The sequence below is a fragment of the Megalobrama amblycephala genome, linkage group LG15, assembly GCF_018812025.1.
Source record: "Megalobrama amblycephala isolate DHTTF-2021 linkage group LG15, ASM1881202v1, whole genome shotgun sequence".
NCBI lineage: Eukaryota > Metazoa > Chordata > Actinopteri > Cypriniformes > Xenocyprididae > Megalobrama > Megalobrama amblycephala.
Genome location: NC_063058.1, coordinates 13,777,576 through 13,791,685, shown reverse-complemented (window position 1 = coordinate 13,791,685; position 14,110 = coordinate 13,777,576). Strand labels below are relative to the sequence as shown.

At 42.7% G+C, this 14,110-nt stretch overlaps 1 protein-coding gene across 4 annotated transcripts in view; it reads left to right on the top strand.

Moving 5' to 3' along the window:
* The window catches only part of osbpl5 (oxysterol binding protein-like 5), a 65,856-nt gene that overhangs the window by 34,473 nt on the left and 17,273 nt on the right, over positions 1-14,110 (top strand). For 3 of the 4 annotated variants that reach the window (XM_048157653.1, XM_048157652.1, XM_048157651.1), the window contains 6 exons: positions 597-670; positions 6,675-6,755; positions 8,309-8,410; positions 8,493-8,696; positions 8,777-8,861; positions 8,949-9,111. In XM_048157653.1, the coding sequence (XP_048013610.1) occupies positions 597-670; positions 6,675-6,755; positions 8,309-8,410; positions 8,493-8,696; positions 8,777-8,861; positions 8,949-9,111 (709 nt within the window). The remainder of the gene's footprint in view (positions 1-596; positions 671-6,674; positions 6,756-8,308; positions 8,411-8,492; positions 8,697-8,776; positions 8,862-8,948; positions 9,112-14,110) is intronic. The other variant, XM_048157654.1, reaches the window with a different exon arrangement.

Genomic DNA, 14,110 nt, shown 5'->3' with positions numbered 1-14,110 from the left:
TCATAGCACCAAAAACAGCTAAGCAACAGACATAGCAACACCTTAGCAACCATGTAAGAATGCCCAAACAACTACTCAAAACATCATAGCAATACCCTGATGCAGATCACCCTAGCAAAAACATGGCACTGTGAACACTCAGAACACCTTGTGCTACAAAAGACTGCCTGACAACCACCTACAACACTTTAAAAACCCAATAGAAATGCACTGAAAAACACTCAGAACACGATAGTAATCACATTGCAAAGCCCTGACAGCCACCCAGAATGCCCTATCAAACAGGTAATTAACCACTCAGAATGCCTTAACAACCACATAACAATACCCTAGCAACCACACAGCAACAAACAACTGAGAATGAATAAATTGTGCACAATATGGGACATTTATTATGAAAGGAAAGTGTAAAAAAATATGTATTTCATTTAATCTTTAACTGAGCTGACTATATTTTGATATCCCCGATGTTATTTACTGTAGCGTTATATGTGTATTCCGTTGTGGTTATCATTTATTGCCCTTGATATTAATTAGGCATTTGTGTACTGGTGTGGGTGTGTGTGCGCGTGCGTGTGCGTGTGTGTGTTCTGCAGGTAATGAAATGGAGCGAAATGGTTTGCCCTTACTGAGGGACGAGGTCAGTCCAGCCCGGTCGCCCAGCAGCGTGGTGCGTTAATGTTTTTGTTGACTGCCTGCATGGAATATGTCGACATAATAATGCAGATGGGAAAGAAAAAACCCTGTACTTGCTGGTTGCAGAACATTTCCATAACACATTTGTTATTTCAACCCACTTACTAGTTAACCTTTCACTAGAATTAATTTCTGAATGCTGCTAAGTGAAGGATTAAAGGAATCACTACAATTATTAAAGGATACACTGCAAATGCGAAATGACCTGCAATTAGCGCATGCCAAAACTCAACCAATCATAGTCTCCCTGATTCATTTCTCTCCAAACCGTTTTACATGTGGTAAAAGATTTTAGTATATCAGAACTCATGTCTCAGGCACATATAAAACGCATCTGTTTGTATCATGTGTTTTTAATGGGAAAAAATAGAGTAAAAGGCTGTCATTCATTGACCCATGTGAGACATTAATCTAATACACACGGATATAATGCAGCATTAATGCATCTCATCTGTATAAGCCTGAAAAAGAATTTAGCATTGCACCTGCTACTGTAACTTTTCATTGGATATTCTGATAATACTTTGATTACTAATAACTATTTTAAGAAATTAAATGTAAATTCATGTCCCATTTTCACGTTGTCACATTTTCCTGGTAAAATAAACATTACGTTACGTTAAAAAAAGGAAACTAATTACAATTATATTTTGTATTTTTAGATTAACAATGTTATTAATGTTCTATTAAAACCTGGTATAAATCTCATCAAGTTAGTGTTTTTAAGCATTTTTATTTTTTTCCCAAAATAATACCTAAAAGCAGTAATAATTTAAACAATATATTTTATTTGTGAACTGATGTTAAGCTTTTCTTTTTAGTAGTCATCTTATTTTCGTATATCATCAGTCATCAAGCTCAGTAAACTCTGGTCAAAGACACAGTGTACCTTTAATTTCACCAAGCTGATTGCTCTATAAAACTCCTCCACAGTCATGATGCTTTCAGGCCATTCAAGTTTGATTTTGACACGACAAAGTGGTGATATCTAAGTGGGTGAGATGTTTACTTACTTTTTATTAGTCTTCCCATCAATGCCATCAGTTTGTTCATTCAGACCATAGGCTGTAAAAAAGGATTCGGACTGATTCTTGAACATGCACGAAAACAAGAGGCAGGATTTATCGCACAAACCAATCGTATCCAAACATAACATCTAGGTTACTAATGTAATCCCTGTTCTCTGAAGGAGGGAATAGAGACATTACGTCAGAACTACTGACAAATTGGGATCTTGTCTGAGAGGGTGAAGTCAATACCGAGCAGAGACAACAGGGCGGGCTCTGCCAAGGGAAAGACACGGCCAACAGGGGAGCTGTACTGTGGAAGAATACACATGTGGGATCACCCGTAGGGGAATCACAACACATGGGCACCTAGTCTAGTACAGGGGCTGACCTTCTGGTCATACACACGAGTGCTAGACCTAGCGTCTGACATCTCCACCGTGTCTGACTGCCGAGGGTGCTGGAGGAAATCCATGCAGGGTTTGCCAGGCTCTACACGGAGATTGTAAAACCTCACAAACATGTTGGGTTTTGCCCAGACTGCAACTCTACAAATGTCTGTCAGCGAGGCACCATGCGCCATCACCCAGGAGGAGGCAACACTCCGAGTGGAGTGAGCCCCTACCCCAAGGAGGAACGGCTGGTCTTGAGCTTGATATGCCAAGACTATGGAATCCACTATCCAGAGGGCCAGCCTCTGCTTGGAGACAGCCTTTCCTTTCTGCTGGCCTCCGTAACAGACAAAGAGCTGGTCTAAGGTCCACATGTGGACAGGACAGAGCAGAGCAAGGGCTGGGTAATCTGGGGGCAGCACTTGCAGGTTCACCACCTGATCCCTGAAGGAAGTGGTAGGGCACATATCCAGGCCGGGGTCTCAGGATCATGTGAGCTTGGCAGGCCCGAATTCCAGGCATGATTCGTCAACCGAAATGCCTGAGGTCCCCTACCCTCTTGACAAAAGAGTCAGGAGCGCTGTCTTGAGAGACAGGATCTTAAGCTGAACTGACTGCAGCAGCTCAAATGGCACTCTCTGCAAGGCTGACAAGCAAGGAGAGGTCCCAAGAGGCTACAAGGTGAGGACGGGAAGGATTCAGCCTCCTCGCGCCCCTCAGGAACCTGAAGATCAGACTTTACATCTACTGCATCCTGATGTGCGCCGATAGTGGCAACATACAATATCAGTGTGGAGAAAGACAGCCTTCGCACCAACCACACTTGCAGGAAGGAAAGCACAATACTGATCAGGCACTTACCTTGTCTTCTTGGTGAGAACACCACCATTCGACGAAAAGGTTCCACTTCAAAGTGTAAACGCCTCATAGAGGATGCTCTTGCTGAAGTGATAGTGTCTACCACCACTGGGGGTCAACCACCTAAGTCTTCCACGTCCTGTCCAGAGACCACACGTGGAGATTCCAGAGGTCTGAACGTGGGTGCCTTAAGGTGTCCTGTCTCTGAGAAAGCAGGTCCTTCCTCAGAGGAATTCACCAGGGAGGGGCTATCACGAGGAGCATCAGTTCGAGAAACCAGGTCCGGTTGGGCCAGTATGGTGCACCTAACAAGACCTGCTCCTCATCCTCCCTGACCTTGCACAGAGTCTGTGCGAGTAGGCTCACTGGGGGAACATACTTGCGTATTACAGAGGACAACTGTGTCCCCTCGGTCAGGGAGTAAAACAGCTGGAAGTGGGACTTGTCTAGAGAGGCAAACAGGTCAACCTGTGCAGCTCCAAAGTATCTCTAAATCAGCTGGACCATCTGGGGGTGGAGTCTCCATTCTCCCAGGAGTGTGGGCTGTTGTGAGAGCTCGTAGGCTGCGCGATTGACCTCGCCTGGAATGTGAATGGCGCAAAGTGACCTTAGATGCTTCTGACCTTAGAGGAGATGGCGTGTGAGTTGTGACATGCGACAGTAGTGTAGACCACCTGATCTTTGATGTATGCAACGGCCGCAGTGTTGTCCGTCCCAACCAACACATGCTTACCCTGAAGCAGCAATCTGAATCGGCGCAGAACAAGCCGTACTGCTAGCAACTTGAGGCAATTGATGTGCCACTGATTTCGAGGTCCTTTCCAGGAGCCAGAGGCAGCATGCCCCATTGTTAATGGCACCCCAGCCTGTTGAGACAACACCATACTTGGACACTTGTTCTAGGGGAATTCCTGCCAGTAGAAAAGCAAGGTCTGACCATGGGCGGAAGGTTTGGCGACAGGCCTGTGTGATTGCCATCCGGTGTGTGCTGTGTTGCCATGCCCATCTCAAGACTCAGCTGTATAGCCATTGCTGAAGCAGTCTCATATGAAGCAACCCGAGCAGTGTGACTGTGGCTGCGGATGCCATATGCCCCAGGAACCTCTGAAACAATTTTAGTGGAACCACCATCCTGCCCTTAGTCTGTGTTGAGGGAGAATCGAGACATGAAACTATGCATCCTTCAAGTCGATCATTGCAAACCACTCTTGGGGACAAATGCATTCTGAGATGCGTCTCTGCATTGACATCTTGAATGGGAGCTTGTGAAGGGCTTGATTGAAGACATGAAGGTCCAAGATTGGGTACAATGAAGTACGGGTTGTAAAACACTGTCTTCATATCTGCTGGAAGGACCGGCTCTATCGCGCCTTCGCCAGTAGGACTGCAATCTCTGCATGAAGGACAGAAGCATCCTTGTCCACCACTGAGGTGAACAAGACACCTTTGAACCTGGGGTGACACCGGGCGAACTGAATCGCATAACCGAGTCTGATAGTCCAAATGAGCCAGTGAGACTGGGAAACTCAATCCAGGCTTCCAGATGGCGTACGAGCTGACGCACCCGCAGTGGGGCAGCGTCTTTGAACCGCACACCAATGTCTGCTGGCGATAGGAGACGGGCTGAGCTGGCCGTGCCGGAGCACTTGCCTTTTTCTTTTTTTTTTACCGCAGGGGGACGGATACCCTTGGCAACGAGCAGACTGAGGGGCAGTTCCCAATGGCCTGGTAGCACATCGGAGCAGGCTCTTCAACTGCTGAGCACAGTCCTCGACAGTGTTGCAGAAAAGGCCCCCTGTGAAATGGGACCATAGAGAAAGCATGCTTTGTCAACATCTCGCACCTCTGCAAGGTTTAATTTCTGGACCACCAAGGTGGACATCTTCTGGCCAAGGGCCTGCGCTGTCACTTTCATCACGATCAGTCACCGTGCACAGTTCCTGCATCAACCCTGGCACAGAACTACCCTCATGCATTATGAGTGCTTTGGCCTGGTAGACTTGCAGGGTGGCCATCACATACAGGGCAGAGGAGTGGGAGGTCCGGCAGAGAAGCTCCCACTGTAATCCTTGGTCTCCCAGAGTGTTAAGCAGACTCATGGCTGTGCTTTTACACACAAGCGGTGGCTGGTTAACAGCAGAGGAGCTCAAGCCTTTACGAGAAAGGTGAGACATGAACAGCGTGCCGACATGGTCATTTTCTCATGCGAGAACATGAACCACCCACAAACGCCGTCTCAGCATGCGTATGCCCAGGCATGTGAGACAGCGATCATGGCCATCAGATGAGGACAGAAAATGGTCACAACCAGAAATGCATGGACGGAGAGTCGTCTTTAAAAAGACGCTCACCGTCGCTTGCTCTTTTACGGAAAAAAGCTCTCTTAGTGCTGAAGTGGGCATGGACGGTTGCTGCACGGCATGCAAGACCCACTTCAGGCAGTCTGCACTGTAGTGTGGGAAATACTCTTTTAGGAGAACTGCAATGAATGCAGAGAAAGCTCTTTTAGAAGTGACCACCGCTGATGCGCTGTCATACCAACACTGTCTAAAGAGTTTCTTCCTGGTTCATTGTACACACTCAAATGGTGATTGCAGAAGAGAATCTTCAGAAATAGAAGAAAAAGCTTGAATGGGTGAGTTCAGCATACTTCCATTCATACCCGCTTCGCGGGGTGTGGTTCGCAATGCAAATCTCACTCGCAAATGTCCATTGGCTTGTTTTGTTTACACTGGAAGGAATTGGGCTCTCAGGCAAGGTCCCAATTCGTCAGTCGTCTTGACGTAATGCCAAACATGACTGACTGATAGGGAACCAATCATATCCAATCATAGCGCAATGGAGGCATTGCTTCCACTCACGCGTCTTTCCCATATTCATTCTCAATTACCCCCCACTAAACCCAGCGCACGCTTTGGGGGTCTGTTAAAACTCAATTGGCTCAGGGGAGGCAAGAGAGATGCAGACTCCCGCTAGAACTTTACCTGCTGGTTCGCTGTTGGACAGTGTTATTTTAGAAATACGAGTGATTTATATACTTTTTCATGTCACATTTTTTTATATTTGCATTGTTTTATTTTTGTAATATGGATTATTTTCTCATCCAATTTTTTGAGGAGGCACTTCCTCCCTTGCCTCCTCGGAGAAAACGCCCCTGAATATAAAACAGTGAAATAACATTACTGCTGTTATTCTGGACTCCACACTCAATCATCTGGTTTACAGGCTAATTTGGGCCTAAGAGGGAAGCTGTCTTCTCCATATTTTGGTTCAACTGACACCCACAGCTGACCAAACAGACCTGCTGCATTTAGCCTGGTGCCTTTTGCAGTTAGTGTGAAAGAGTTGTAGCTGGATGTTGCCTCAATTGCATTATAATTTCTAAATTAATATAATTAATTAATATGGGGGGACTTAATTAATATGGTTATTATAGTTGGAAAGTGAGCATGATACGGCATTCACAACACGTTTTGTTTCCGTAACAAAAGGAAATTCAATGAGAATTTTTTTTTTTATCAAGTCACTTTATAGGTGGAGCAAAATGACTACAAATCCTGTTTTCTTTGGAATAATGTGCACTGCTGAATTGTTCATATTATGCTCAGGAATATGTAATAAGAAAGCAAACAGAATAAATTTTGATCTCATCTTGACTTTACATGAATTTTAAATGGATTTTTCTGGGATTTTCTTTTTTGCAATCTCTTTTTTGCCTCAGTCGGAATCCAGGATGTTTATTGGTTTGGAGAAGGAGTCTTCCTCACCCACGGAGAAGCTGGCAAGGAAAGAATCGCTTAAGGTATGATGTTCTTCCCACTCAAGGCAGAGTTCCTGACCCAGTTTCTCAAAACAGCAGCTTGTTCGCGTTGTCACCTCCAGTACTAGTCGACAGGTGGATGGCACAGAACCTGCATACAGGCACTTCCTCTATAGTAAGCAGAGGAAATACTAAAATATTGATTAAAATATTTAATGCAGATTTTCATCTGGCCTGTTTCTCATATTCTTACTTTGAACAGCTACAAATGTTAGCCCACCAAACTTTGCATGTGGCTAATAGCATTTTGTCATTTTGGTACAAATATATATGGTTGCTAACAGATAGTTAATATTCAAAACGTCAGCCCGGCTACCCCGTTTGAGGTAGAGAATTCAAATTTCACAGAAACATCTCACTCCTCACTAGGAACACGTTTGCCTCAAAGACCTATACGTTTTGTCATGAAAATGTTTTTGGTATTTGATATTTTAGGTGAAACCTTTAAAAATCTTTATCTAATGAACCACTCGTCCAGTGCAGTGTTGTTATTGTTGTCTATAAATATTAAACACATTTTTGTTGATTGAAATAAAATTAATTAAGTATTAAATAAGTTTTCAAATTTAAAAAAAAAAAAACTTACAACTTATAAATGTAAAACTAAATTGAAGTACTAAAATTACTAAAGCTAAAACTGAAATAATTAAGCTAAATAAAAAAAAAGCTAATAAAAAGAGCACAAAACATATCACTAAAACTAAATAAAACTGAAATGAAAACTGAAAATATAAAAATAAAAGCTAGTTTTATATTAAGAAATAAATATTAAATATTAAGAAATACAATACTAGTATATAAAGTATTATTACTAAAATAACACTGGTCCAGTGGAACTCTATTATTTTTTCTACTATTTTTATCTTTGGCAATACCCTTAAAAAATTACATTTCCGGTAAAAAAAACTGTATGATGGTTTGATGAGTTTTTGTGAATCTTGAAATTAAAATGAAAGACAGTCAGTGTAACTCCATAGACTCCAGTGTTAATTTGGGGTTATCCTTTTACAAAAACAAAAATGAAATGAGATGGCTTGAGATGAGTTATGTTTGCATTGCATTGTCCAATCAGAGTTCTTCTCCACAGTCTAAAATTGAGAGAGAGTTTAAAGAGAGATTTAAAGATATATTAAAAGAGGTATATGATTTAAGTTTTGTACACACAATCAAAAATATGAAGTGTCATCTGTAATGCTATTAAAATCAACCACACAAAATACCTAAGCTTTGTCAGGTATATAATAATCTACAGTTGAATTGTTCAACAAAGAGATGTCATAAAAGACGAAGCAAAACATGTTAAATTATGAACACAATGTCCATTTCACCTATTTCTTAATAGTAGCTCCAAATTTGATCCAACTCATTTCTGCTTGCAGCTGTATCTTTTGCTGGTTTGTAGCTCTTTGGTATTGTATATGGTGCACTCTAGTGTTCAGCAAGGTTTTTAGACATTTTACATGTCTTGCCGTCCACTTACTCCCCCTAGCTGATGTTTGAGCAATGCGTTAAACCTTAACCTTTTAATATTGTAGGTTCAAAAAAAGAACTATCGACAGGAAAAGAAGAGGGTCGCCAATGAATTGTTCAGTGCACTTAAGGATCCAAGTGTGGTTATTATGTCCAACTGGCTAAAGGTTAGTTAGTAAATCTCATTGGTTTTCATTCTAACAATGAATGATTTTGCAGTAGCTTTAAGATGTTGTTCTGTTGGATCAGATTCGGGGAACATTGAAGAGCTGGACGAAATTATGGTGTGTCCTGAAGCCTGGCATTCTCCTGATTTACAAGACGCCCGGTTCGGAACACTGGGTGGGAACGATTCTTCTCAACGCCTGTAAACTCATCGAAAGACCCTCAAAGAAGGACGGATTCTGTTTCAAAGTCTACCATCCGCTGGATAAGTCCATATGGGCCATGAAGGTTAGACAAGAACATCTTCAAGAACACATTTTCTTGACTTTATTGTTGGGATTGATTGATGTCTGTGTTTTTTTTTTTAGGGTCCTAAAGGAGAATCCGTTGGTTCCATCACACAACCCTTGCCTAGTAATTACCTGATCTTCAGGGCAGCATCTGAATCCGATGGTGAGCATTGGCATTTCTCTTCTGTAAAACTGCCTTCTCAATATGGAGTCCACCTGAAGGCTATACAGCTTATGTCATCTGCTCCAGGACGCTGTTGGATGGATGCTCTGGAACTGGCTCTCAGCTGCTCCAGCCTGTCGAAGATGACAGCAAAGAGCTGCAGGGATGGAGATCTGAGCAGCTCCTCTGAGTCTTCACACATACTGCAGCTGCTGCAGTGCACGGCTCTCACAGACCAAGACCTTGTGCAGTGAGTATTACCCACAGTACTGTTTTTGGCATGTCAGCATATTTTCAGCATATATATATATATATATATATATATATATATATATATATATATATATATATATATATATATATATTTTTTTTTTTTTTTTTTTTTTTTTATATATAAAGGCCTGGTTATCAAAGTAGACAATAGCATTGACCCAATCTTTCCTTTACTCATCTGTGCTAAAGCTTGCAAGTCCAGGATTGGCAGCCACTTCAGAGCAAAACATATATCAAGCAATTCAAAACATCATGGCGAACACTGTGCATCTGAAGTGTTTCAGCTGAAGAAAATAATCAATTATTAATCGACTTTAATATACCTCCATTTTCAGAGCTTTGGTGCTCATGTGGGAAAACTGGGTTTGAGTCTGTGACATCATATTTAGATCCTGCCCTCTCTTGTCTCCCAATCATTTTTGTCTATCAATAAAATGCCAGAAACTCTAGAATAGCTTTTGTACATTTTAAACCTATGTTACAGTCAGCCACCTTCAGAGTGTGTTACTGCAACAGTTATCTATTACTGCTCTTATGAAACATTTAATGCACTAAAGCTTCAGCTGAAGCAAAATACAGATCAGACTTGACATTTCTACACTCCGCTCCCCATCAAAAAGGGGTGTCCACATGCCTTAAAACAACATACCCTTAATTTCTGTTATTCTATAAAAGAAAAAAAACAAACAATAATAATATACCATCCAAATAAAATGTCCAATTATTGCTAAATGATACAATATGAAATACACCAAAACTATTTTATTTTAAAAAAAGGATACCGCAATTGAACATAAAAATAAAAAAAAAATCCACAAATAAATAGCTGCAAGCAGCAATTAAGGGACCAATCACCACAGAGGCAGAATGAGGAGCTAAACATCAAGTCAGCGAGCATCAGACCAACTGCAAAAATGAGTAAAGATGGAGATGATTTTAAGCAAAATTATTGAAAGCCCATAAATACAATCATTTGTAATGTGACATAATTGCTTATTACTTTTGACCAATATGTGGTGCTGACACAAAACTGATCTGGTGTGGTCAGTGTTGGGTGACAATTACACACATAAAGTTTCATGTCAATGTCAAATCTTTCAAAAGATACAGCCTCAGATGCAGTTTGGCATTATGCCATCAAATTCATTTATGCAGTATATACAAAAACAGTTCTTCAGCCTCTTATCAACACAAAATCCAGAACTTTCTGCCGGCATGGTGTGATGATTGGACTCGAATTGAAGTGAAAATTTAGACAAACGGTCTAGGAGTTTGAAAAAGTAATTTTTTTTAAAAGAAATAAACAATTATTGCAGTAGAATATGTTGGATTTGGCATGAAGGAGTTCATATTCTCTTGAATGTTGGGCTCATTTGTTAGTGGTTAATTTATGGGATCTTCATTTTCAGAACCTTGGTGCTCATGTGGGAAAATTGGGTTTGAGTCTGTGACATCATATTTAGATCCTGCCCTCTCTTGTCTCCCAATCATTTTTGTCTATCAATAAAATGCCAAAAATCGTAGAATAGCTTTTGTACATTTTAAACCTACGTTACAGTCAGCCACCTTCAGAGTGTGTTACTGCAACAGTTATCTATTAGTTATCTATATCTCTTACGAAACCTTTAATGCACCAAATGGATACTTTGCTTCAACTGAAACAAAATACAGATCAGACTTGACATTACTACCCCCTGCCCCCCATCAAAAAGGGGTGCCCACATGCCTTAAAACAACAACAAAAGTCCAACAGAGGAGTCCAACAGCTTTGCATCCTTATGATAAGGATGCAAAGCTGGCAAACAGTATAACCCAGGATGAGTGAGAAGCCAGGGAGGAGATGACAGTGGGAAGAGCCAATGGTGGGAGGAGCCAGGTAGTGACCCCATGGTGGAGCCATGATGCAGCGTTGGTAGAGAGACCAGGCGTAACAGGTGGACAACTGACAGATGGAGCCGAGGTGGAGCCAAAGTGCTGGAGGACTGAGGCAGAGCCGGAAAGAAAGAGGAGCCCAGTGTAGCCGAAGGGGTGGAGGGCCGAGGTGCAAACAAAGGCCCGGATGTCTGTGCTGAAGGCAGAGCAACAACTGACCAAGGTGGATCCGGAGGGATGAGGAAGCCCCTTGTAGCAGATGACGATCCCAGGTGGAGCCGAGGAGCGAGGATCCAGGGTTGAGCAGATTGGTCAACTGACCAAGGTAGAGTGAGGTGCTTGGAGGTTCGAGGTGGAGCCTGAGAGTCGACCCACAGGGCAGAGCTGGCAAACAGGAAGCCCAAGGTGGATCCAAGGTGATCGGAGCTGATGAGCGGACCAAGCGAAGGAGTCGCAGAAGGGCTGAATGGAGCCAGCGGAGACAGGGCCAAAGAACTGCCATGACAGGGCTATATATACATGCTATATATATATATATATATATATATATATATATATATATATATATATATATATATATAGTTGATTATATATTATGTGCTATAATGTAAATAGTAGTAGTAAATAACAAATATGATAGATCTTACCTTTCAAGCAATACGGAAGGAAAATGACTAAACTTAAAAAAAAATAAACGTATACTTATATTTGCAAGCACAGACCTTTATTTAGTTTAATCAGTCTTTCTTTTATTATATAATTAGCATCAATCAAATGAACAATATAGTTCTTATTCACATTGATTAAACATTATTAAATGAAAAGATTGAAAAATGATTGCCACCAAATAGCTAGTATGATGTGTTTTTTCTTAGCGTCTGTTTTCATGGTGACTCGTCGATTCGTCACTCTGTTGAGAATGTCTTGTGAGTTAACCATTAACAGACTCTGGGTTGGCTAAACTTACTCCAGGATGCATTTTTGGAACCAGAATACCTCGAGTAAGCAAGGTTTGGGTTAATCAACCGAGAGTTCAGGGCATGTTTGACAGTAAGATAACCTTGCTTTCTGGAATACCCTGGTTACAGCAAATATACCATACCAAACACTTACTGCATTTCTTCATTTATTCTAAAACATCTACAGCAGAAGTTTTTGTTGTTGTTGTTGTTTTTTGCTTTGATAAGCTGACAATGACGATGTCACGTTTAGTTAGTTTTAGTTTCATTTTCATGGACTGTTTTTTCTTTGTTGCCGTCTGCCTATGTTCCTGTTTGCATGTTATTCATCAGTTGTCATGGTTACTCATTAGGTTAATAATTAGAGCACACCTGTTTAGCATTGAGTTTATTCTCTTATGTATTTGAGACCTTCAGTTCTCTGTGTTTATTGTCGTGTTGAATGTGTTTCAGTACATGCTGTTTCTTTGTTCCTTTTTGTTATATTGTTGAATTAAAAGCCAATGCTACGGTTTATTTGAAACCTTCTTCTTCATCATCCTTTCTGGACCAGCCCCTGTCAGAACACTAGACCGCAAAAGAAGAAAATGGATTTTGCAGCGAAACTCATCGACTTAGCACATGAGAATCTTTCTATCTTGGAGTACTCTGCCCGCTTTAGTCAACTGGCTGCAAGATCCAACTTTGATGATGAGACAATAAAGCCTCTTTTACAGCCCCCTTGAGTTACCAGACATGGGAAAAGGAACCTGGAGAGAGGTCATCTTCCGTTGTCTGCTGTGCGCATACCCACAGCAGATGGCCACTGCAAAGTTGAAGACCACACTGACACCCACCACGGACACTGAGCCAATGCCTGCAGTGGAACTAGAGCTTGAAGCCAAGTCTGTCCCGGATCTGAGTGTCACCACCCAGTCTGACCAGGTTTGTGTGCCAACTTCTACATGGGAAATAGAGAGGAGCTTGAGGACAATGACAGCCTTCCTCCCCTGATTTCTCTCAGCCCAAAACCTTTATCACTACGGGTCCTGTCCAGCTCAAAGACTGTTTCACTACTGGTCCTGTCCAGCATAAAGCCCTCATCAGCACTTGTCCTATTCAGCACAAAGCCCTCATCACCGCTGGTCCTGCCCAGCTCAAAGACTGTTTTTCACTGCTGGCCCTGCCCAGCTCAAAGACCTTTCACTAATGATCCTGCCCTGCTTAAAAGCTGTATCACCACTGGTTCTACCGAACCTAAAAATCTCACTACCGCTGGTCAGGATCAGTTTTAAAATTTCAGTATTGTTGAAGACACACCCGCCCTGCCTCCCTCTCCCACCTCCTCTGCCCTAATCAGTCAGTCCTTCAGCTCTGCCTTTACTGGTGCCCTTCAGTCCCTTGGCCCCACTGTTCGAACTATACTGTAAGTCGGTTCTGCCTCAGATCTGCTGGGCACCAGCTCTGCCTTGGGATGTGGATCACCTGGCTTCGCTTCAGGCTGCCATTCCCGTAACTCCACCTCAGCCCATTGACCAGTCAGCTCCACCAGACTCCCTCCTCCCTCCATCTCCATCTTGCCTGCACAACGGACTTCTGGGCCTTTCACTGTGCTCCATCTCACCGCCTTCCCTCCGGATCCACCTTCATCCTCTGTCACACTGGATTCGCCTCAGTTCACCAAAATCCTGGCTCCACCTCAGGTGCTTGTCGCTGTGGCTCTGCCTAGGCCTCTGGATCCTATGGTGTCATCAAGCCCTGTCACCACCTCAGCTTTGCCCAGGTCTCCAGAGCTCTTGGCTCCATTGCTGGCAGTTGGGCCACTAAATCCACCCTGGCCATTGGCCTTTGTAGCACCTGTGCTCTGGGCTTCCACCTGCATCATCCTACCATCGCCTCCTCCCTCGTTCCTCCCACCATCTGATCCACACTGGTACTCTTATGCCACCTGTAATTGGGACCTCCATCTGCATTCATCTCCTCCCTGGCTCCTCCCTCCATCTGATCCACCCTGGTACTCTTCTGACACCTGTAATTGGGACCACCATTTGCCTCCACCTGCATTCATCTCCTCCCTGGATCCTCCCACCATTTGATCCACCCAGGTACTCTTCTGCCACCTTCTATGACACTCCCTTTTAAATGGACTGCCCTTTTAATCTCTTT